Genomic DNA, 25,977 nt, shown 5'->3' with positions numbered 1-25,977 from the left:
CCCCCCACCACAGCCCGACCGCAGACCCCACAACAATTCCCGGGCCAGCCCCGACCTCCCACCCGTCCCAGAGCGCCCCGATGTCCAGCCCCCCGCATCCAGCAGTAGCGATCCCCTCATCTCTCTCACCCCGGCAGTCCCCCCGCCCAGGGTCAGACCCCCCCTCCCCCACCCCCCCCCGGAGGCAGAACGCCCCCCCCGGGAGGCAGGCTCCACCCCGGCAGACCACCCCCCCACAGCCCACCTCGATTGCTGGCCTCCCTCCACCCCAGACCGATCCCCATGCAGACTGGCAATGGGACCCTCCAACCCCACCGATCACCCCTAGGCCCCGCCCACAGTAGGCCCCACCCCCTTAGCATTGCCCAATACCTGATGGGCAGTGCCAAGGTGCCCCCTGGACATGGGCACTTTGCCCCTTGGGCAGTGCCAAAGGGCACAGGCTGGCTCTGCCAGAGTGCTAATACCCAGGGGGCACCAACCCCCCACCGCCCAGCCCCCCTGGGGGCCCCGATTGCTCCGCCTTCATTCAGGCGGGGTCTCCCGCTAGTTCCCTGAACATGGGGAGCTACCCTAAACCCTGCTGGAATGAAGTACTCCTGGCGGGGTGGGAGATTCTATCGGGCCGGCAAATTCCCGATAATGAAATGCTAAGCATATTTAAATTACATTAAAAAAAGATTCAAATTACTTACCTGCCTTCCCACCGGTTTCCAGCATGGTCTGGACTGCGCGACTGTTCTCCGGCTCTGGGAGATGCGCATGCGTTCCTGGCGCATGCGCAAATCCCGGAAAAAATCCGACGACGCGCATCTCCCACCGTGAACCCGTCAGAAAAGATGCGGGTCGCGATGGGAGAATCGCGCCCATGATTTCCCTTTCACGAAACCATGTTGACTTTGCCCGATTACCTTGAATTTTTCCCAAGGGCCCTGAACAACTTCAAACATTTTCCCTATCTCTATCAAGGGATAGGGGACAAAGACAAGTAAATGAAAGACAGATCAGAATGAACGGCCTCCTCTTGTTCATATGATTCACCAGGAGGTAGAAGGGAAGCAATGATCAAAGCCAATTCTCATTCCTATGGCTTGAATTCCCAAAGCTGAGGTCGATGAGAAGAATTTGCATTTAGAGAGCATCTTCATGTCCTGAGGACATTCCAAAGTGCTTCACAGTCAATGAAGTAGGTTGAAGTGCAGTCGCTGTGGGTAGTAAAGGCCCTGTATGCCCTGTTTGAGAGCAGATATCCACTCCATCTGATGAAGGAGCAGCGCTCCGAAAGCTAATGGCATTTGCTACCAAATAAACCTGTTGGACTTTAACCTGGTGTTGTTAAAACTCTTACGGTAGTAAAGGCAAGCAGGACAGCCAAATTCCAAGAGATCTCATGAACAACAATGACAAAACGATGAGATCAACACTTTTTAGTGGTGTCAATTAAAGATTAAGCATTGCCCGGGTTATGAGAAATGCTGTGCTGTGATCTCCCTTTATGAGAAGGCTGGGCCTCAGTTTAATGTGTTATCCAAAAGCCCAGCACCTCCAACAGTTAGCTCCTTTAGTAAGGCATGCTAGAGAGCTCAAGTCTCTGGAGAGGGGTTGGAACTCACAACCTTCTGATTCAGAACCACAGTCCACATTGACATAAAAAATGGCATCTTTCTGTGCCGCAACATTTCTGTGATAATCAACATGTGAACACTTATTTTATATCATTGAAATCAAGTTGACCGTACCTTGTTTTTAATCATCCACTTCACAAAGAGGTTGTCATAAGGCTCATTCCCTTCCGTCTTTGGGAGATCCACATCTGGAGGGAATATTGTGCAAAAGGATGAGAAGAAATCGATAATTTCATTGGCTACGTTAGCAAACTTAAAGGATCAGGTATGACATTTTTCAGATTTTGGTGACTCAGCGTCATACTGGACAATGAGCATTGACCAAACAACTCTAGGGCTCCAACGCTCTTTCAAATGAAAAAATAAATTGAGTATGCGCCAAAAAAGTCTTCCTTCCTCCTTGTCCTTACTGTTCACTGCTGCTCAAGGTGGGCACTTAATCTACAACAGAATCTTACATTCTTTGAAGGCTCACCCCGTTTGCTCATTGCCAAAATGGTGAACTTTGGCAGCAAATGTCAATAGACCATTCAACCCCACTGGGGGAATCACCACTGAGTGGAATACTGTCCTGATCCACCCAAAAATCACATGCCTTTCCCCCAACGTGACAGAATGACAAGCATCAGGGGGAAGGAACCAGGACCTCTGCCCTTGCTTAGAGATCAAAAGATCATTCAACCACTGCCTCAGCTGCCAAACCTGCCCCACAGCAGGTGTCTGACAAGAACCTTGGTTTAATGGGTGAATCTACCATATTTAGTTCTTAACTGGAACACTCTTAGTCTGGCGGTTTTCTCACAGTGTTTGGCAACAGGCCCAGTAAATGGTGTGAGTATTTCTTTAGCAATCCCATGACTATTTCTGATTAGACCAATAGCGAAGTAAAGCAGCAGGCAACCTCCTACTGACAGCTGTCATCTGCATCTACCCTTGGATCACTTTCAAATCAGAACTGTGGGCCCATTTATCCTGCACCGTGTCTTTAATTTGTTGAGTCTAAAGTCAGACTTGAGTATACGATGGGACAAATCCAATTTTCCATTCACAACAAAACTCCTCTGTTACTTTAATACATCATTCAAGAAAGAGAAGGAAACGGTTACGTGTCCCAGTGGGCACCAGCACAGGATCCAAGTACCCAAGCAAAGCTCAACAATGGTGTTGAGTTAGTGAACAATCAGTGCTTTAAGCGGGGGAGGGGAGGAAAAGGAAAAGCACTTACTTGGCACAGTGGTTAGCACTACTGCCTCACAGCACCAGGGACCCGGGTTCGATTCCCAGTTTGGGTCACTGTCTGTGTGGAGTCTGCACATTCTCCCCGTGTCTGCGTGGGTTTCCTCGGGGTGCTCTGGTTTCCTCCCACAGTCCAAAAGATGTGCTGGTTAGGTGCATTGCCCATGCTGAATTCTCCCTCAGTGTACCTGAACAGGTGCAGGAGTGTGGCGACTAGGGGATTTTCACAGTAACTTCATTGCAGTGTTAATGTATGATGTGGAGATGCCAGTGTTGGACTGAGGTGGACACAGTAAGAAGTCTCACAACACCAGGTTAAACTCCACTCCCTGAGGCAGGAGCAGCGCTCCGAAAGCTCGTGATTCCAAATAAACCTGTTGGACTTTAACCTGGTGTTGTGAGACTTCTTCGTGTTAATGTAAACCTACTTGTGACACTAATAAATAAACTTAAACTTAAAACTTACTTAGAACTGAAATATTGGCAATCATGAAGTATCCGCCTTCAGGGATGACCGGCCTCATCCCAGCAGCATGAAGAAATTCCGCCATCCGATTCCGCTTGGCTTCCAGTTCCCGGGATAGAGAGAGGAAGTAGCATTCCTGCTCCTTCAAGATGCTATGCTCCTTCCGAATACCTTGGGCAACAGCTTCCTGTGCAATAGAAGGTGACAGACAACTTCAGTCAGCGTGCTTTTATAGCTTTCCAATCAGACCCAAGTTGACATATTTATTAGCTCGTAAAGATTCAGTGCAAACATGACACAGGATTCATGGCACAGAAATGGCCTCCTTAGCCCACATGTACATGTGGACACTTAGGGCCACAGGAGTCTCTTCCCATCAATCATCATCTTGCCCCATCAATACAATCTTCTATTTAAGAGCAAAATACTGCGGATGCTGGAATCTGAAACAAAAACAGAAAATGCTGGAAAATCTCAGCAGGTCTGACAGCATCTGTGGAGAGAGAATAGAGCCAAGGTTTCGAGTCTAGATGACCCTATGTCAAAGCTGATGAAGGGTCATCTAGACGCGAAACACAAGCTCTATTCTCTCCCCACAGATGCTGTCAGACCTGTTGAGATTTTCCAGCATTTTCTGTTTTTGTTGGCAGCACGGTGACACAGTGGTTAGCACTGTTGCCTCACAGTGCAAGGGACCTGGGTTCAATTCCCACTTGGGTCACTGTCTGTGCAGAGTCTGCATGTTCTCCCCAGTGTCTATGTGGGTTTCCTCCAGGTGCTCCGGTTTCCTCCCACAGTCTGAAAGACGTGCAGGTTAGGTGCATTGGCCATGCTAAATTCTCCCTCAGTGTACCCGAACAGGCGCCGGAGTGTGGCAACTTGGGGATTTTCACAGTAACTCCATTGCAGTGTTAATGTAAGCCTACTTTTGATCAATAAATAAATGTATTTACTCCTCTCTCACTTATCTAGCTTCCTCTGAATCACACCTATACTAGTTAGCTCAGGTAGTGAGTTCCACACTCCAACCATTCTGAAAAGTTACTTCTGAATTCCCTACTGCATTTTTAACAACTTATATTTATATTAAAAATATTAAGCTCATCCAAACACAGCATACATTGGGTAAATATTATTGATATATTTTGCTGCTATAAAGCACATTCACATTGGGTTCCACCATTAATGTCATTGCAGAATAAAGCGTAGAAAGATCCCAGGTTCAACCATGGCCTGCACCAAGTTACTTGATCCCCCCTGACAACTGCCTCATGGGACTGCAGGATGCCTGCATCATATAACCCTTTCTCCACTGCCACCCAACCTCCCCATCCGGACATAACCCCCGTGGCCAAGCAACCTGCTTTTACAATCCACCATAAAGTAAAGTTGGGCCGAAGGGCCTGTTTCCATGCTGTAAACCTCCGTGACTCTATCTCCATTGCTTCAAGGACAACAAGCCCAGCTGCTCCAACCTAACCTTGTAACTAAGTCCTCTCATCCCTGAAGCCATTCTGATAAATCTCTGCACCCTTTGAGACCCCTCACATGCTTCCTAAAATGTGGTGAGCAGGACTGGACATCCTACTCCATCTGCAGCCTAACCAGAGCTTCATAAAAAGTTCAGCATAACTTTTTGCTTTTGTACTTCTGATTCCCAAGGTCCCACATGCGTTGCTAAACACTCTTTCAATATATCCTGCCACCTTCATAGATCTATGGTGCACATAAAGCCTGAGGTCCCTCTGGCCCTGCACACTACTTCAGGGGGATGAAATGCGGACTTGGGCAGGGAATTTTACGATTAGCTTTGCAAGAGAATGTCGAATAGCCCAAAGCTTTGTTTCATTTCTTTGTTCAACAGCTGGTAGGAGAGGCACTGGTAAGGAACAGAGCAGGACACTTTTTTTAAAAATGTGCATGCAAATAAATATTTGACTGAGCCCATTACACTCTTGGCAAGGGCAAAGGTCAGTTTGAATAGTAAAATTCCCAAGTTGATAGTTACAACGTTGGCATCATTTCTGCAAATCTACAAACAGAACAAAACCTTTGGAGACTTTTATGAGAAATATGGATAATTGAGAGGCCCACACAAATGTTTGTTCATCTCTATGGGGGCATCACAGGGGTTAGCACTGATGCCTCACAGCTCCAGGGAACCAGGTTCAATTCTGGCCTTGGGTGACTGTCCATGTTTAAGTTTTATTCAGTTTAAGTTTATTTATTAGTGTCACAAGTAGGATTACATTAACCCTGCAACGAAGTTACTGTGAAAATCCCCTAGTCACCACACTCTGGCGCCTGTTCGGGTACACTGAGGGAGAATTTAGCATGGCCACTGCATCTAACCAGCACGTCTTTCAGACTGTGGGAGGAAACCGGAGCACCTGGAGGAAACCCACGCAGACACGGGGAGAACATGCAGACTCCAGACAGACAGTGACCCAAGCCAGGAATCGAACCTGGATCCCCGGCACTGTGAGGCAGCAGTGCTAACCACCAAAGGCAGCAGAATGCAATCAAAATAAGGAACTTACCCCAAGCATGGGGAGGGATTGGTTGCATCTGGAATCAGTTAAAGAGGTCAGAGCAGCCATGATGATACAGTGTGATTTCTATGTATGTATTGTCTGATGTTGTTGCTGTTCTGGTTTTTAATACTGTGCCTCTGTGCTTTGCGCTGTATGGCAATAAAGGGAAATAAAATAAAAATGATTTTGTTGAATGGTGGTGAAGCAGGCTCGAGTGGCCTACTCCAGCTCCTAATTCATAGCTTTGCACCAAACTGCAGCACGGTGACACAGTGGTTAGCACTGCTACCTCACAGCGCCAGGAACCTGGGTTCGATTCCCAGCTTGGGTCACTGTCTGTGTGGAGTTTGCACGTTCTCCCCGTGCCTGCATGGGTTTCCTCCGGGTGCTCCAATTTCCTTCCACAGTCTGAAAGACGTGCTGGTTAGGTGCATTGGCCGTGCTAAATTCTCGCTCAGTGTACCCGAACAGGCACCGGAGTGTGGCGACGAGGGGATTTTCACAGTAACTTCATTTCAGTGTTAATGTAAGCCGGCTTGTGGCACTAATAAATCAACATTAAAACATTAAACTTTAAAGACAACCTTGCTGCGTTGGTAGAAACTCAAGTCAGAAACAACTTTTAAAAATCAGATAGAACAAAGAACTGTGCAGCCCAATTGGAGCTCCAGATTCTCAGCTGGACTATGGTATAGCGAGGCACTGTGCAGCCAGTCAGCGAGCTGCGGTGGGCAAGATCCACAACCCAACAAAGAAGCTGGAAAAGAAAGCACATGGAGAGAAATGAGACAGCTGAACGGTTTAACGTAGACAGAATGTGGCACAGTGGTTAGCAGTGCTGCCTCACAACGCCAGGGACCTGGGTTCGATTCCCGGCTTGGGTCACTGTCTGAGTGGAGTTTGCACATTCTCCCCGTGTCTGTGTGGGTTTCCTCCGGGTGCTGCGGTTTCCTCCCACGGCCCGAAAGGTGGATTGGCCATGCTAAATTGCCCCTTAGTGTCCAAAGACGTGCGGGTTAGGTGAATCATAGAAACCCTACAGTTCAGAAAGAGGCCATCTGGCCCATCGAGTCTGCACCGACCACAATCCCACCCAGGCCCTACCCCCACATTCACCCGCTAATCCCTCTAACCTGAGCATCTCAGGACACGAAGGAGCAATTTTAGCACGGCCAATCAACCTAACCCGCACATCTTTCAACCGGGTGGATTGGCCATGCTAAATTCACCCTAGTATAGGGGGATTAGCAGGGTAAATAAATGGGGTTATGGGAAGAGGGCCTGGGTGGGATTATGGTTGATGCAGACCTGATGGGCCGAATGGCCTCCTTCTGCACTGTCGGGATTTTATGATTCTATGATTTGTGGCAGTGTTTTCGTTTGGGTTGGTTGATATTCAAACTACCATCTGTACAGCATCATATACTGAAACAGTTTCAGTGGCTAATAAAAGCTAAACATTCAGATTTAATAGTAACTTTCAAACAGGAAATGAATTTTTTTTTATTCATTCGTGGGACATGGGCGTCGCTGGCTGGCCAGCATTTATTGCCTATCCCTAGTTGCCCTCAGAGGGCAGTTGAGGGTCAACCACATTGCTGTGACTCTGGAGTCACATGTAGGCCAGACCAGGTAAGGATGGCAGAGAACTTAAGGTGAAGGAACCCTTAGGGAGCAGTGACCACAATATGATAGAATTTACCCTGCAGTTTGAGAGGGGGAAGCTGGAATCAGATGTAACGGTATTACAATTAAATAAAGGTAACTACAAAGACATGAGGGAGGAGCTGGCCAGAGTTGATTGGAAAGGGAGGCTAGAAGGCATGACAGTGGAACAGCAATGGCAGGAGTTTTTGGGGGTTATTTGGGAGGCACAACAGAAATTCATCCCAAGGAAGAGGCAGCATGCTAATGGGAGGATGAGGCATCCATGGCTGATGAGGGAAGTCAAGGACAGCATAAAAACTAAAAAAAAACATACAAAGTGGCGAGGATTAGTGGGAAGCCAGAGGATTGGGAAGCCTTTAAAAGCGAGCAGAGGACAACTAAAAAAGCAATAAGGGGGGGAGAAGATGAAATAGCTAGTAATATAAAAGAAGATAAGAAGAGTTTTTTTTCAATATATAAAAGATAGGAGAGGAGCAAAAATAGCCATTGGACCACTGGAAAATGAGGCTGGAGAACTAATAGTAGGAAACAAAGCAATGGCAGAGTAACTGAATAGTTACTTTGCATCAGTCTTCACGGTGGAAGACACCAGTGGGATGCCAGAGCTCCAGGAGAATCAGGGGCACAGGTGAGTGTAGTGTCCATCACTAAGGAGAAGGTTCTGGGGAAACTGAAAGGTCTGAAGGTGGATAAATCACCTGGACCGGATGGACTATACCCCAGGGTTCTAAAAGAGATAGCTGAGGAAATTGCGGAGGCATTGGTGGTGATCTTTCAGCAATCACTGGAGGCAGGGAGGGTACCAGAGGACTGGAAAGTAGCTAATGTAACACCACTATTTAAGAAGGGAGGGAGGCAGCAGATGGGAAATTGTAGCCCAGTTAGCCTGACTTCGGTCATTGGCAAGATTTTAGAGTCCTTTATTAAAGATGAGATAGCAGAGTACTTGGTAGTGCATGATAAACTAGGACTGAGTCAGCACGCCTTTGTCAAGGGGAGGTCATGTCTGACAAATCTGTTAGAGTTCTTTGAGGAGGTAACAAGGAAGTTAGATAAAGGAGAACCAGTGGATGTGATTTATTTAGATTTCCAAAAGGCCTTTGACAAGATGCCGCATAGGAGACTGTTAAATAAGTTAAGAGCCCATGGTGTTAAGGGTAAGATCCTGGGATGGATAGAGGATTAGCTGACTGGCAGAAGGCAGAGAGTGGGGATAAAGGGGTCCTTTTCAAGATGGCAGCCACTGACTAGTGGTGTGCCTCGGGGTCAGTGCTGGGACCACAACTTTTCATAATATACATTAACGATTTGGAGGAAGGAACTGAAGGCACTGTTGCTAAGTTTGCAGATGATACAAAGATATGTAGAGGGACAGGTAGTATTGAGGAAGCAGGGGGGGGCTGCAGAAGGACTTGGACAGGTTAGGAGAGTGGGCAAAGAAGTGGCAGATGGAATACAATGTGGAAAAGTGTGAGGTTATGCACTTTGGAAGGAGGAATGGAGGCATAGACTATTTTCTTAATGGGGAAATGCTTAGGAAATCAGAAATACAAAGAGACTTGGGAGTCCTTGTTCAAGATTCTCCTAAAGTTAATGTGCAGGTTCAGTTGGCAGTTAGGAAGGCAAATGCAATGTTAGCATTCATGTCAAGAGGGCTAGAATATAAGAGCAGGGATGTACCCCATTTGGAGTATTGTGAGCAGTTTTGGGCCCCGTATCTAACAAAGGATATGCTGCCCTTGGAAAGGGTCCAGAGGATGTTCACAAGAATGATCCCTGGAATGAAGAGCTTGTTGTATGAGGAATGGTTGAGGACTCTGGGTCTGTACTCATTGGAGTTTAGAAGGATGAGGAGGGATCTTATTGAAACTTATAGGATACTGCGAGGCCTGGATAGAGTGGATGTGGAGAGGATGTTTCCACTAGTAGGAAAAACTAGAACCAGAGGGCACAACCTCAGGCTAAAGGGACAATCCTTTAAAACAGAGATGAGGAGGAATTTCTTCAGCCAGAGAGTGGTGAATCTGTGGAACTCTTTGCTGCAAAAGGCTGTGGAGGTCAGATCATTGAGTGTCTTTACGACAGAGACAGATAGGTTCTTGATTAATAAGGGGATCAGGTATTATGGGGAAAAGGCAGGAGGCAGGATGAGAAAAATATCAGCTATGATTGAATGGCTGAGCAGACTCGATGGGCCGAGTGGCCTAATTCTGCTCCTATGTCTTATTTCCATCCCTAGTGGACATTAGTGAACCAGATGGTTTTTTCCGATAATTGACAATGGTTTCATGGTCATCAGTGGATTCTTAATTCCAGATATTTTTTATTGAATTGAAATTCCACCAGCTGCCGTGGCGGGATTCGAACCCGGGTTCCCAGAACATTAACTGAGTTTCTGGATTAATAATCTAGTGATAGTAATCTAGGGCGGCACGGTAGCACAGTGGTTAGCACTGCTGCTTCACAGCTCCAGGGACCTGGGTTCGATTCCCGGCTTGGGTCACTGTCTGTGTGGAGTTTGCACATTCTCCTCGTGTCTGCGTGGGTTTCCTCCGGGTGCTCCGGCTTCCTCCCACAGTCCAAAGATGTGCGGGCTAGGTTGATTGGCCAGGTTAAAAATTGCCCCTTAGAGTCCTGAGATGCGTAGGTTAGAGGGATTAGTGGGTAAATATGTGGGGGTAGGGCCTGGGTGGGATTGTGGTCGGTGCAGACTCGATGGGCCGAATGGCCTCCTTCTGCACTGTAGGGTTTCTATGATTTCTATGATAATACCACCAGGTCATTGCCTCCCCATTATGGGGAGGGTGTGGGGAATTGCAGGATTATACAGAGCGAGTGAAGGAACTGGACTAACTGGATCGCTTTTTCAAAGAGCTGGACTGCCGGGGATGATGAGATGAATGGCCTCCTTCTGTGCTGGAATCTTCTAGGATTAACCTGTTCAAGCACAGAACACTTTAACTATACAAGGACTCAAAGAGTTGAACCTTCCTACCTGAATAGGAGTGCAGCAAGCATAAATGGTATTCTGTTGAACAGTCTGCAGATGTTTTATCAAGTGTTCTGGACCAATAGACCAACCAAGCTGCCAGAGGGGAGAAAAAGCCACACCATAATTAATTATTCTATTTGTTTTGTACAAACTAAACATTACATTTTTTTAAAAAATCATTTGGAAAGCAGCTTTCACAATCTCAGAATGCCCCAAAGTCTTTTACAGGTAATTAAGTATTTTGAAGTATAGTCATTGTTGTAATGTAGGAAATGCAAAGCAACCACAAACAGAAATACAATAATCACCAGGTAACCTGGTTTAACCGATGCTGACTGAGGGAGATATATAGCCAGGGGATAACTCCCCTGTTCTTCCTCAAAATAGTGCCAGGAGATCTTTCCTCATCCAGCTGAGAGAGGGAGAAAGAGAGGGAGGGAGGGAGGGAAGGAGCTTTGAATTATTGCTATATCAAAAGACGGCACCTCAGACAGTGCAGCACCCCCACAGTACTGGACTTTCAGCCTAGATTTGGTTCACATTTTTGGGACGAGTCTTGAACCTTCAACCTTCTAACTCAGAGTGTGAGAGTACTATCCACTAAGTCACGGCAGATGAGAATGCTACCCACTGAGTCACAGCTCAGTGATCACGAGTTGTACAGTGAGGTAATCCTGGCACGTTCCATAATGAGCTGCTCACCTTTTGTCCAAAACAAGCAAATAGGAAATTCAGAACGTACACACCTTCCAGCCAGTCACACTAAAGGCTTTGCCAGCACTTCCTATCGTAATGGTCCTCTCCCACATTCCTGGCAAAGTGGCTATGGAAGTGAAGGGAAGAAAACATATCAGATGTAAACAATTAGCCACATAACACTGTTTGTGTTCGAGAGCTAACAAACATCAGGGAGTACACCTCAGCACAGTGAAAACACAAGGGATTCAAAATAGCTTAGGCTGCCGAGGGAAAATGTGGATGAAGCATGGGGAGGCGGGGCAGGAGTGCCTATCCCCGGGCACACGCCCCCTGAGTACTATCTAGTACTTTTGTTGAATGTTAGTGAAGGATCGGCCTTAACCAATGATACTTTAAGGTTTAAGGTGAGAGGGGAGAGATACAAAAGTGTCCAGAGGGGCAATACTTTCACACAGGGGGTGGTGAGTGTCTGGAACGAGCTGCCAGAGGTAGTAGTAGAGGTGGGTACAATTTTGTCTTTTAAAAAGCATTTAGACAGTTACATGGGTAAGCAACTCAGCAACTCAGTAAGATGGATATAGAGGGATATGGGCCAAATGCAGGCAATTGATTTGATTTGATTTGATTTACTATTGTCACATGTATTGACATACAGTGAAAAGTATTGTTTCTTGCGCGCTATACAGACAAAGCATACCGTTCATAGAGAAGGAAACGAGAGAGTGCAGAATGTAGTGTTACAGACATAGCTAGGGTGTAGAGAAAGATCAACTTAATGCAAGGTAAGTCCATTCAAAAGTCTGACGTAGCGGGGAAGAAGCTGTTCTTGAGTCGGTTAGAACATAGAACATTACAGCGCAGTACAGGCCCTTCAGCCCTCGATGTTGCGCCGACCAGTGGAACCAATCTAAAGCCCCTCTAATCTACACTATTCCAATATCATCCATATGTTTATCCAATAATAATTTGAATGCTCTTAATGTTGGCGAGTCCACTACTGCTGCAGGCAGGGCATTCCACGCCCTTACTACTCTCTGAGTAAAGAACCTACCTCTAACATCTGTCCTATATCTCTCACCCCTCAATTTAAAGCTATGCCCCCTCGTGCTAGCCATCACCATCCGAGGAAAAAGGCTCTCACTATCCACCCTATCTAATCCTCTGATCATCTTGTATGCCTCTATTAAGTCACCTCTTAACCTTCTTCTCTCTAACGAAAACAACCTCAAGCCCCTCAGCCTTTCCTCGTACGATTTTCCCACCATACCAGGCAACATCCTGGTAAATCTCCTCTGCACCCTTTCCAACACTTGCGGTTGGTATGTGACCTCAGACCTTTGCAATTTTTCCCGACGGAAGAAGGTGGAAGAGAGATTGTCTGGGATGCGTGGGGTCCTTAATTATGCTGGCTGCTTTGCCAAGGCAGCGGGAAGTATAGATATAGTCAATGGATTGGGACTAGCTTAGTGGTAAAAACTGGGCAGCATGGACAAGTTGGGCCAAAGGGCCTGTTTCCATGCTGTAAATCTATAAATGGAAATCTTTGGAATGGCCCACATGGTTTGGGGCTGATTTTCCTCCATTATCCCACCTAAAATCAGATGATGGGGATCCTACCAGGATCCTCCCTGAATGTCCAACCACATCGCACCCAGGAAAAGAAGCCTTAGGTCGGATGGCCAGCGGAAGTGTTGCCAGGAAGAGCGAAATCAAGCCCTCGCTGTCAGGACTATTAACCGTCTGGATGAGGTACCGGAGGGTAATCAATATCCCCAGAAATGTAACCCACCGTGGAACCAACGAGCTCAGGAGAGAGAGCAAGGGGAACAGATAAAGAGAGCAAGCCCACTCAAAAAAATGGTTTAAATCTTTAATTGTTGCATCAGAGGAGGCGATGGCCTAGTGGTATTATCGCTAGATTATTAATCCAGAAACTCGGCGAATGCTCTGGAGACTCAGGTTCAAATCCCGTCACGGCAGATGGTAGAATTTGAATTCAATAAAAAAATATCTGGAATTAAGAATCTACTGATGATGATTGTCGTAAAAACCCATCTGGTTCACTAATGTCCTTCAGGGAAGGAAATCTGCCGTCCTTACCTGGTCTGGCATCCAGAGTCACAGCAATGTGGTTGACTCTCAACTGTCCTCCAAGGGCAACGAGGGATGGGCAATAGATACTGGCCAGTCAGTGATGCCCCATGTCCCACATTTAAAAAATAGGAAAAGACTAGCAAAAGGGAATAAGGTCATTAAAGATTTAGATGAGGGAGGCAATTTTAACATAATTTAGTTACAGTACTGTAACTGTTAAGAAGTTGCTGATTAAGTAACACAGTGCATGTTTTGTCCATGTCTCTCTCCAATGTACTTATTTAAAGTTAATCTATTTCATATTCTATTTGTTAGCATTGACTAAACTGCCATTGTTTAGTTAAGGCATCGTATCATCCTCAATCTCATCCATGGTAAAAAAGGGATCTGAACAGCAAGATTAAAACTTCCACAGAATTCACATCAATCTTTCCCAAAGTATTCTTGTAAATTGAGCTGTCAAATCGGACCAGAACTGTTAAGGCCTCTCAACAGCAGGTCATGGGTCTTCCCTCTTATAGTTAGTGTTGATCCAGGAGGTTGGGAAGAACCGAAGGTTAAAGAGAAAGTATTTCATACCCACAATGAAAAAAGTCAAGGAGAAACTCATGTCAAAGATCCGTCTGAATGATATAACCACACAATTATCATTCACCATTACATAGAACATAGAAACCCTACAGTGCAGAAGGAGGCCATTCGGCCCATCAAGTCTGCACCGACCACAATCCCACCCAGGCCCTACCCCCACACATTTACCCACTAATCCCTCTAACCTACACATCCCAGGACTCTAAGGGGCAATTTTTACCTGGCCAATCAACCGAATCCGCACATCTTTGGATTGTGGGAGGAAACCGGAGCACCCGGAGGAAACCCACGCAGACACGAGGAGAATGTGCAAACTCCACACAGACAGTGACCCGAGCCGGGAATCGAACCCAGGACCCTGGAGCTGTGAAGCAGCAGTGCTAACCACTGTGCTACCGTGCCGCCCATTAAAGTGAGGACTGGCAGCCTTGTTGGTCTCAGAGGGAGATGCTCAAAAGCAGCCAGAACACAATGTCATCTATCCAACCCTCAGCTGGCAGACCCGTCACAGTGAGTCCTTAACAAACTTTAAAACGCTTCCCACCAAATATTCTTGGGGTGGCGTGGAGCTGATGAGGACATTGTCTCACTGACAGAGCAGCCTTTGCCTCAGCAGGTTTACAGAACTGCTCTTTACATCAGTTAGTGAAAGGCATGAAGTCCTATCCTCTCAAAATGAACTTGTACTTATATAGCGCCTTTAACGTAGCAAAACATCCCAAAACCCTACATAGGTGTGCAATCTGACAGGAAAACACATAGCCAAGGGATGAGGTATTAGGATACATGACCAAATGTTAGTTCATAGATATAGGTTTTAAGGAGTGCCTTAAAAAGTTTAAGCATTAGTGTCACAAGTAGGCTTACATTAACACTGCAATGTAGTTACCGTGAAAATCCCCTAGTCATCACACTCTGGCGCCTGTTCGGGTACACTGAGGGAGAATTTAGCATGGCCAAGGCACCTAACCAGCACGTCTTTCGGACTGTGGGAGGAAACCGGAGCACCCAGAGGAAACCCACGCAGACACGGGGAGAACGTGCGCACTCCGCACAGACAGTGACCCAATCTGAGAATCGAACCCAGGTCCCTGGCGCTGTGAGGTACACTGCTAACCGCTGTACCATCATGCCAGTTGAGAGAGAAGTAGGTGAGAAAGGGACAGAAAAGTTTGAGGGAATGCCAGAGAGAAGAGCCCAAACGGCTGATGTGAAGCGCTGTTTTCAGGATGTGTGCTGACCCCAGAACAAGCCCAACCCTTTTTGGAAGCCTTTCGAATAAGCTAACATGTTCAATGTTACCTATTTTGATGTGTTTATGTCCACTGTATACCAGCCACTCATACACCTCATCGCTGATGCAGAGAACATCATGCTTAATGCACAGGTCTGCGATTATCTTCAGTTCTTCCATTTTAAATATCTAAATGCATAAACCACAGTTCATTGGAAAACAGAAACAAGAGTTCCCTGGCCAAAGCAATAATTAGACCATTTTATTTTTAAGGCTAGGTTAAATAAAAAACAAATTCCCTCTTTACAGAAAGCTGTTAAACCAGCACTCAAAAGGCACACAACATTGCAAGATTCGAATCACAACGCTGATCACCCTAACCCATTAAAACAAATGGGTTTTAGAGGAGGCGATGGCCTAATGGTATTATCGTTGGACTATTAATCCAGAAACTCAGCTAATGTTCTAGGGACCCGGGTTCGAATCCCGCCGTGGTAGATGGTGGAATTTGAATTCAATAAAAAATATCTGGAATTAAGAATCTACTGATGACCATGAAACGATTGTTGGAAAAACCCATCTGGGTCACTAATGTCCTTTAGGGAAGGAAATCTGCCGTCCCTACCCGGTCTGGCCTACATGTGACTCCAGCAATGTGGTTGACTCTCAACTGCCCTCCAAGGGCAACCAGGGATGGGCAATAAATGCTGGCCAGCCAGCGACACCCATGTCCCACAAACGAATTACAATAAAGCATTGTGATCAGATAACTTGTACCAATTAGTTTATCAATAATATCTTATGGGTCTTGCATTATCATCTTCATTTTTAATTTGAAGGGCAGTAACACTTTCAAAACCTCTTCTGCTTCTTTGATTTGAGGAAGTAGAGGTTGATAAGACAGCTTTCGTGGAAGCTATGACAGTTTCATAAAGAAGAAGCACGAAGTGAACATTAAGAAAACAGCGTGAACATCCATAATTTAGAGAATGAGTGATAAAACACTCCAATGATCCACAATGTCAGTGGAATTAGCAGGTGTGCTGTAGCCCACAGAGTACACTAGAGGAATTCTCTGTGCAACTGAAATACGTAATCCAATAATAACAATGGACTTTGTATGATTGAGCTATTTCCTTTCAGTGCACGAGGTTACCTCCAATTCTGCAAATATAAATGGAGTTCAGCTGGCCACGAATCAATATTATAAAACAGAAAATGCTGGATAAACTCAGCAGGTCTGACAGCACCTGTGGAGAGGGAAGCACAGCTAATGGGCAGAATTCTCCCAAAAAAAGGTCGAAGGGTGCGATCTTACCGGCTGTTCACGCCACACTCCCGCTGCAGCGCCCAGCCAAGTCTCCGTTCACTGCAGAGAGTTGGGAAAATCCTGTCGGCGTGAACGGTCGTGCCATTCTGGCCGAATTGTCATTTTGGGTGAGAAAACCGGCGCGATTCGTGCCAGCAGTTCCGGCGCAAATCGGATCGGGATCTTCCTCCACTTAGTCACTTTTTGGGAGAGTGGTGAGTTTGGCACAGGTTCAGAGAGGAGCGGGACCTAAACATGCCAGCAAGCCCAGCTTTGACAAAGAGTCATCTGGGCTCGAAATGTCAGCTCTTTTCTTTCCTTACAGATGCTGCCAGACCTGCAGAGATTGTCCAGCATTTTCTCTTTTGGTTCCAGCTTCACAAAGACTGGGCACGGGTTTTTAAAGGGCCCCCCTGATCTCAAAGTGAAATTGAAGACCTCCCTCCACCAACGGACATTGGGGATCACCTCCACCGCATCGAAGGCATGTTTCCCACCCCCTCCCTAACATAGACCACCCCCTCCCTAGTCCTGAACATAGAATGCCGGAATTGGGGTATGGTGACCCCCCTCAATGTGTCCCCCTTCATTTCCCACCCCATTGGCACCCTGGCAGTGCCAGGTTGGCAGTACCAGCTTGGCAGTGCCAGGTTGGCATGAGGCAGTGCCCATCCATGTCCCCAATCACCCAGGGGCTTCAATGGCTTTAGAGGCCCCAGCATGGCCATCACACCTGATCTCCAATTGTACCCGCTGTGCCCGAGGGTCGGAGAATCCCAGGAACAGGACGAATCTGGCTTGAAATTGACTAAGCATATGACAAGGATGCAACACGGCCAGTAAATCACCCCCAATGTTTCGAGTCAGTGTTGTACAATTTAAATTTAAATTCAAAGATCTTGCTTCTGGTGCAGCCCATTCAAATCCTGTGATCTAACATTGAGGGCAGTTTCCTTTGCATACCTAAGAGCCATACAAGCAATATACTTGACGCCTGACATTTCAAAAGGTCAGATTTTGAATCCTTACCTTGCCCAATGGATTGTTGGGCGTATTAATGATTATTGCTTTAGTCCGAGAATTAAATTTACTGGCAAGTTCTTCTTCATCGAGTTTCCAATCTCCACTGCTGCTCATGCCCTGCTCAACTTTTTCTTGTACCTTCACGAAAGACACAAACAGCATATTTGACATTTTCACCAGATATTCTAGCGTTTACAATAAAGAAATGGTGTAAAATACTTAACAACACAAGAAACCACACAGCCCCTCCAGCATACTCCACCACTCAATAAGATCATGGCTGATTTATGCTGGCCTCAGTCCCTTTTCTCTGCCATTTCTCCATAGCCCTCTATTGCTCGATCTATTTCTCCACCTCCCCTTTCAATGCTTCCAATGATCCAGCCTCAACTACCTTTCGGGGCAGAGAATTCCAGAGATTCACCACCCTCTGCGAGAAGAAATTTCTACGCACCTCAGTTTTAAATGACCGCCCCTTTATCTTGTAGCGATGTCCCCTTGTTCGAGACTCTCCCATTAGGGAAAACATCTCACCATCTACCCTGTCAAACCCCCTCAGGATCTTATATGTTTGAATAAGGTCACCCCTCACTCTTCTAAACTCCAAGGAATACAGACCCCGACTATTTAGTCTCTCTTAATACGACAACCCTTTCAACCCAGGAATTTGCCTGGTGAATCTCCATTGGACTGTCCCCAATGTTACTGTGGCCAGAATTTTACTGGCCTGCCCGCCATGGGAATCAGGGCGGGCGAGGGGTGGATAGTAGGAAGGTCTGTTGACCTCGGGTGGGATTTTACGGTTTTGGGATGAGTGAGGCTATAACATCCCGCCCTGTGTCTTTGTTTTTAGGTAAGGGGACCAAAACTGTTAGCAGTATTCCTGGTGAGGCCTCACCAACACCCTGTACAATTGCAATAAAACCTTCCTATTTTTAAACTCCAATCCCTTTGCAATAAAGGCTTTTCCAACTGCTCCCCAAATCCCTCAATTCCTTCGGATAGCGGTGTCCAAACTGTGGAATGGTCACTTGGTGCCGTGAGGTCACAATGCCAACTGTGGAATGGAGACTCAGACGGGACAGTCTTGGCATTGGCTCCAAGGTTCCATTAAATGTGTGTGGATGATTCTTAGCTCCGAGACTCCCTCAGCGTCTTTGAAATGGTTGTGGACAAAACCTGTTGACTCCTGTTCATCAGGCCTCCCACTCCCTTATTTAACGATGCCCCCAGCTCATCAACTCTCCACTCCCCCAAACAACTCATCCCGACTGCTCCAGTATGCAAGGATAAAAATGGGATCACAACAGGAAAAGGCTTGAGAAGCACTGGCCAAGGAGATCAAAAATCTCTTTATCTCAGTCTTGAATATACTCAACAATGCAGAATCTACAGTCCTCTGGGCTAGTGACCAGCAAAGATTCACAATCCTTTCAGTGAAGAAGTTTCTCCTCATCCTAGACCTGAGGAACGGCATGGTGGCACAGTGGTTAACACAGCTGACTCACAGTGCAAGAGCCCCCGGTTCAATTCCCATCTTAGGTCACAGTCTGTGTGGAGTCTGCACATTCTCCCCGTGTCTGCGTGGGTTTCCTCCAGGTGGTCCGGTTTCCTCCCACAGTCCAAAGATGTACGGTTTAGTTGGATTGGCCATGCTAAATTGCCCCTTAGTGTCAGGGGGACCAGCTAGGGTAAATGCATGGGATTATGGGGATAGGGCCTGGGTAGGATTGTGGTCGGTGCAGACTCGACGGGCCAAATGGCCTCCTTCTGCACTGCAGAATTCTACGAAGAAAGGGGATAAGGTTGCCCTTATCCTGCGACCATCTCCCATACTCTAGATTCCCCAGCCAGGGGAAACAATCTCTCAATGGCGAAGATAAAAGCAAATTACTGCGGATGCTGGAATCTGAAACAAAAACACAAAATGCTGGAAAATCTCAGCAGGTCTGACAGCATCTGTGGAGAATAGAGCCAATGTTTCGAGTCTGGATGATCCTTCATCAGAGCTCTGACAAAGGAGGGAGTCTTTTGATTCTCCTGGTACGAATCACACTGTCTGACCAAGTCTGTAATGTCTGCATCAAGACCGGGCCACCATACGTAGCTCCTGGCTAGCGTTTTCATTTATGAAATTCAAGGCTGGCCATGGCATTGTTCCATAGGCATTAGACACGGCCCTGGGCAAGGGACAGCTACGCGGGACACCCAGAGGATGACATCGTCCTCAACACTGAGATCATCTTTCTACGTCAGATAGGGTTCCATTTCATTGGAGTGGTGTCCTCGGAATTCGCCATTCAGAATCATAGATTTTAATTTAGATGGGACCGGGTCCTATTTTATCCAGGCCCCGATTTGCCTTGCAGACACCGGCAGAGTCTCCAAATATTTAGGGTCATCACAATCTCGTTCAGAGCTGGTACTGAAGCTTGGCTTATGGGCAAAGGCAGACCACTCAGTGCATTGCCGTTAGCTATCTGGGTCCTGGGGAGGTGCTCTCGGAGGTAATCATAAGCTTCCAGTAACACGGCCCAACGCTGTAGCTGGACGGAGGCAATAGGCCTTGTCTGCTTTAAAAAGTCACAGCAATGGTTTATGATCAGTTATGATGATGAACTGTCCACTGTAAATGTATGATTATATTTTTTAACGCCAAAGATAACTGCCAACTCCTCTTTCTCGATCGGGAATACCTCTGTCCAGCATCCAAAAGGGACGTGAACACAATAGGCTTCTCTGATCCATCTTTCCAGTGATGTGCCAGTGCTGCCCCCAACACCATATGGGAAGGCATCACTTGTAAGGACAAAGTCCTTTTTGGGATCAAAATGGGCCAATCAATTAAAAGAGCTGCTGTTTATCGCTATTGAAAGCCTCCAGCTGTGGAGATTATGGAGAATCACCCACCAGATGAAGACCCTTTCCATCCACCCAGTAGCCTAAATAGGTCCCAAAACTTGCTTGGAAGAGACACATTTTTCCCTCTTCAGGCATATCCCGACTTCTGAGAATCTCCTCTTCCAGGTTTTCTAAGCGTTCGCGCTCCAAAGTTCCTGTAACCTGGACATTGTCCAGGTACACTTCTACCTGAGGTGACTCTTGGAGTATGTTCTCCATGTCCCATTGAAAAGTAGTGCATATGGACGAGACCCCAAAGGGCAGGCGAGTGTATTTGTATCAACCTTTGTGCATATTAATTGTCACATACCTCCAGAAAGGCTCATCTAATTCAAATTGGAGATATGCATGGCTCATGTCCAAATTGCTTGGCCAGCAGTTAACTTGGCTTCACCATTATTATTAGCCGTGGATCGGGCTGACAAATGGCAAGTAAAATTCACACCACACAAGTGCCAGGCAATGGCCATTGCCAAAAAGAGAGAATCCAACCATCTCCCCTTGACATTCAATGACATTACCATTGCTGAATCCCCCACTGTCAACATCTTAGGGAATACCATTGACCAGAAACTGAACTGGACTAGCCAAATAAACACTGTGGCTACAAGAGTAGGCCAATGCTTAGGAATGCTTTCATGACACCTTCCCATGCAATCGCATGGGAAGGTGTCTCTTTACACCTTCTATGCTCACCTCCAAGGTCCAAAACATTCATTCCAGGTTAAGCAGTGTTTCACTTACTGGCCATTCACACCCTTTATTCTCTCTGTGGACAGCTATTAACTGGTTTCCCTGGTTTCTGTGGCTATGACTCATCTTTCATTCCCTCCCCCTGCAGTATAAATATCTCCCACTTTCTTTGCCTTTTAGCTTTGACAAAGGGTCACCTGGACTCGAAACATCAGCTCTTTTCTCTCCTTACAGATGTTGCCAGACCTGCTGAGATTTTCCAGCATTTTCTCTTTTGGTTTCAATGCTTAGGAATCCTGCAGTCGGTAACTCACCTCCTGAATCTCCAAAGCCTGCCCACCATCTACTAGGCACAAGCCAGGAGTGTGATGGAATACTCTCCACTTGCCTGGATAGGTGCAGCTCTAACAAGACTCAGGAAGCTTGACACCATCCAGGACAAAGCAGCCCACTTGATTGGTAACCTGTCCACAAACATTCACTCCCTCCACCACCAAGGCACAGAAGCTGCAGTGTGTACCATCTACAAGAGCCACCACAGGAATTCACCAAGGATCCTTAGACAGCATTTTCCAAATCCACAGCCACTACCATCTAGAAGGACAAGATACCTGGGAACACCACCACTACCTGGAAGTTCCCCTCCAAGTGACTCAGTGTCCCTTCCCTGTCACTGGTTCAAAATGCTGGAACCACCTCCCTAACAACACTGCGGGTGCACCTACACCACAGGGACTGCAGCAGTTCAAGAAGGCAGCTCACCGCCACCTGCTGAAGAGTAATTAGGAATGGGCAATAAATTATGGTTTAGTCGGTGAAGCCCACATCCCTTGAATAAATAAATAAAAATTCAATGTATGAAGTTGGTGACAATAGAAATGATTAACATACAAATCATGGGCGGAGTTTTCCTGTGCCGGCCCCCACAGGAATCATAGCGGGCGGGACACGGACCAAGCACGGCACGGTAGCAGAGTGGTTAGCACTGCTGCTTCACAGCTCCAGGGTCCCGGGTTCGATTCCCGGCTCGGGTCACTGTCTGTGTGGAGTTTGCACATTCTCCTCGTGTCTGCGTGGGTTTCCTCCGGGTGCTCCGGTTTCCTCCCACAGTCCAAAGATGTGCGGGTTAGGTTGATTGGCCAGGTTAAAAATTGCCCCTTAGAGTCCTGGGATGCGTAGGTTAGAGGGATTAGCGGGTAAAATATGTGGGGGTAGGGCCTGGGTGGGATTGTGGTCGGTGCAGACTCGATGGGCCGAATGGCCTCCTTCTGCACTGTAGGGTTTCTATGTTTCTAAGCAAAGATTCGTTGACCTCGGGTGGGATTTTCGGCCCTGGGGCCAGAAAATTTCTGTCCATGTAAATGTAACATCCATCACCAAACTTGAATGGAAAACAGTGTTTTATTTTGTGTTAAATGGCTCTGTTGGATCAAATACTCACAGGCCTTAATGGGATGAAGACTGGGGTGCCTCCGGCCATCTTAACCATTGGCTCATAACAGTCAAAGAATGGCTCAATGATTATCACCTGCAAGTAAATATACATTAAAAATTGATTCATGATACAGAAAGAAAAAAAACTCATTCTGGTACATTTGTATTTCAGGACCTGGGGACAATATAAATGCACACCTCAGCCAATGAATTATGACTGACATGTCACTGTTGTAACATAGGCAAACACAGCATCCAATATACACCTAGTGAAATCTCACAAAAAACAAGGAAAATCATTTTTAATACACACACACAAAGTAAAATAAAGTTTACATTTATTTATCAGTGTTACCAGTAGGCTTACATTAACACTGCAATGAAGTTACTGTGAAAATCCTCTAGTCGCCACATTCTGGTGCCTGTTCGGGTACACGGACGGAGAATTTAGCACGGCCAATGCTCCTAAGCAACATATCTTTCGGGCTGTGGGAGGAAACCGGAGCACCCGGAGGAAACCCACACAGACACGGGGAGAACATGCAAACTCCACACAGACAGTGACCGAAGCCAGGAATCGAACCTGGGTCCCTGGCATTGTGAGGCAGCAGTGCTAACCACTGTGCCACCGTGCCACCATGACCAAAACTAAAACTATCCTGATCCTGGATCTCATTCACTCACTGGGCAAACGCACGTAGCGAATGCATGAACCGGGGCACTCTGACCTTCTTTATGTTGGTCAGCACATATTTACACACACACACACACGAAGATAAATAACTGTTTGTTATTTTACCTCATCTCCCTCATCAACCAGTCCTTGTATAGAGCTGGAAAGAGAACCGTACCCTCCAACTGTTACCAAAATCTCTTTATTCGGATCGATGGAACGTCCACATACATTTCCATATAGGTCCGCAAGTGCCTTCACTAATGGAGGGTGACCCTTGTGTAAAAGAGCAAAACATTAGTCAGAAATGAGCAGAATAGAAGTATATTCATTCAGCATTTTGTAAATTCAGTGAAGGCAGCTTTATTTCTGAATAGTTATTCATAGAATCATATAGCGAGGAAGAGGCCCTTTGGCCCATCGAGTCTACACTGACATATTAGAAACACCTGAACTCCCCCTAATCCCATCTGCCAGCATTTACCCATGGCCCTAAATGTTATAACATGGCAAGTGCTTATCCAGGTACTTTTTAAAGGGTGTGAGGCAACCCGCCTCCACCATCCTCCCAGGCAGCGCATTCCAGACCGTCACCACCCTCTGGGTAAAAAGGTTTTTCCTCACATCCCCCCTAAACCTCCTACCCCTCACCTTGAACCTATGTCCCCTCGTGACTGACCCTTCAACTAAGGGGAACAGTTGACAAGTTAACAATAGCAGCACAATAGAGCAATGTCTACTTCCTGGGCACTGGACCCACCAACTGTGATCACTTCAACTGTTCATCCATCTGGTTCACTAATGTCCTTTAGGGAAGGAAATCTGCCATCCTTACCCAGTCTGGCCTACATGTGACTCCAAAGCCATGTGGTTGACTCTTAATGCCATCAGGGATGGGCAATGAATGCTGGCCCAGACAGCGACGCCCACATCCCATGAATAAATAAAAACAAAACTGCATCTCGAAACACTGATTTTACTGGACCAAAGCTCAGAAGCAAAAAGCTTTTTCTTTTTAAAACACAAACACATTTGGAGAAGTGGCCCAATGACTTCAAAACCCGATGAATTTGTGGAATATGCACATAGGGTTTTGGTTATCCATTTCTGTTTGTAAAATATTCAGTGGCCCTGCCTCCACTGCTCTCCGTGGCTAAGAGTTCCAAAGATTCACAACCCTCTGAGAAAAAAAAAGTTCTTCTAATCTCCATCTTAAATGTGAGAGCCCTTATTTTTACCCTGGTTCTAGTCTCTCCCACAAGGGAAAACATCCTTTCAGCATCCACCTGGTCAAGTCCCCTCAGGAACCTATATGTTTCAATCAGATAGGGTGGCATGGTGGCACAGTGCCAGGGACCCGGGTTCAATTCAGGCCTTGGGTGACCGTCTGTGTGGAGTTTGCACGTTCACCTCGTGTCTGTGTGGGTTTCCTCCGAGTGCTCCAGTTTCCTCCCACACTCCAAAGATGTGCAGGTTAGGTGGATTGGCCATGCTAAAATTTGCTCTAGTGTCCAAAGATGTGTAGATTAGATGGATTAGCCATGGTAAATGTGTGGAGTTATGGGAAAAAGGTGGGGACGTGGGCCTGAGTAAGATGCTCTTTCGAATAATCAATGCAGATTCAATGGGCTGAAAGGCCTCCATCTGCACTGTGGTGATTCTATAGATTAAGATCACCTCTCAATCTTCTATACAGGCCCCATCTGTCCGACCTTTCTTCCCAAAGTAACTCACTGATCCCAGGTATCAGTCGAATGAATCTTCTCTGAACTCCTTCTAACGCAATTGTGTCCTTTCTTAAATAAAGAGACCAAAACTGTACACTTATCCTTCATCCTGTAAGGATGAAGGATAATTATGGCAAGTTTTGGGAACCTTGGATAACGAGAGATATTGTGAGCCTACTCAAAGAGAAAAAGGAAGCATTTGTCAAAGCTAGGAGGCTGGGAACACACGAAGCAAGTGTGGAATACAAGGAAAGTAGAAAGAAACTTAAGCAAGGAGTAAGAAGAGCTAAAAGGGGTCATGAAAAAGCATTGGCCAGCAGGATTAAGGAAAATCCCAAGGCTTTTTACACATATATAAAGAGCAAGAGGGTAGCCAGGGAGAGGGTCGGCCCACTCAAGGACAAGGGAGGGAATCTATGCGTGGAGCCAGAGGAAATGGGCGAGGTATTAAATGAATACTTTGCATCAGTATTCACCAAAGAGAAGGACTTGGTGGATGATGAGTCTGGGAAAGGATGTGTGGACAGTTGAGTCATGTTGAGATCAAAAAGGAGGAGGTATTGGAGTTCTTGAGAAGCATTAAGGTAGACAAGTCCCCAGGGCCTGATGGGATATACCCCAGAATACTGAGAGAGGCACGAGAGGAAATTGCTGGGGCCTCGAGAGACATCTTTGTATCCTCACTGGCTACAGGGGAGGTCCCAGAGGATTGGAGAATAGCCAATGTTGTTCCTTTGTTTAAGAAGGGTAGCAAGAATAATCCAGGTAATTACAGGCCGGTGAGCCTTACATCAGTGGTAGGGAAATTATTGGAGAGGATTCTTCAAGACAGGGTTTGTTCCCACTTGGAAATAAGTGGACTTATTAGTGAGAGGCAACATGGCTTTGTGAAGGGGAGGTTATGTCTCACGAACTTGATCGAGTTTTTCGAGGAAGTGACGAAGATGATTGATGAGGGTAGGGCAGTGGATGTTGTCTACATGGACTTCAGTAAGGCCTTTGACAAGGTCCCACATGGCAGACTGGTGCAGAAGGTGAAGTCGCATGGGATCAGAGGTGAGCAGGCAAGGTGGGTACA

At 46.5% G+C, this 25,977-nt stretch overlaps 1 protein-coding gene across 3 annotated transcripts in view; it reads right to left on the bottom strand.

Moving 5' to 3' along the window:
• Nucleotides 1-25,977, bottom strand: part of LOC144497522 (kynurenine--oxoglutarate transaminase 3-like) — a 52,691-nt gene that overhangs the window by 15,902 nt on the left and 10,812 nt on the right. For all 3 annotated transcript variants that reach the window (XM_078218914.1, XM_078218915.1, XM_078218916.1), the window contains 8 exons: nucleotides 23,299-23,448; nucleotides 22,507-22,593; nucleotides 17,478-17,609; nucleotides 15,208-15,328; nucleotides 11,268-11,344; nucleotides 10,525-10,614; nucleotides 3,328-3,514; nucleotides 1,740-1,813 (listed from right to left, as the gene is read on the bottom strand). In XM_078218914.1, coding sequence (XP_078075040.1) covers nucleotides 1,740-1,813; nucleotides 3,328-3,514; nucleotides 10,525-10,614; nucleotides 11,268-11,344; nucleotides 15,208-15,328; nucleotides 17,478-17,609; nucleotides 22,507-22,593; nucleotides 23,299-23,448 — 918 coding nt within the window. The remainder of the gene's footprint in view (nucleotides 1-1,739; nucleotides 1,814-3,327; nucleotides 3,515-10,524; nucleotides 10,615-11,267; nucleotides 11,345-15,207; nucleotides 15,329-17,477; nucleotides 17,610-22,506; nucleotides 22,594-23,298; nucleotides 23,449-25,977) is intronic.

This window comes from Mustelus asterias, chromosome 8, assembly GCF_964213995.1.
Source record: "Mustelus asterias chromosome 8, sMusAst1.hap1.1, whole genome shotgun sequence".
Lineage (NCBI taxonomy): Eukaryota > Metazoa > Chordata > Chondrichthyes > Carcharhiniformes > Triakidae > Mustelus > Mustelus asterias.
Note: the sequence above shows the minus strand (reverse complement) of the source record. Positions and strands in the feature narration are given on the sequence as shown.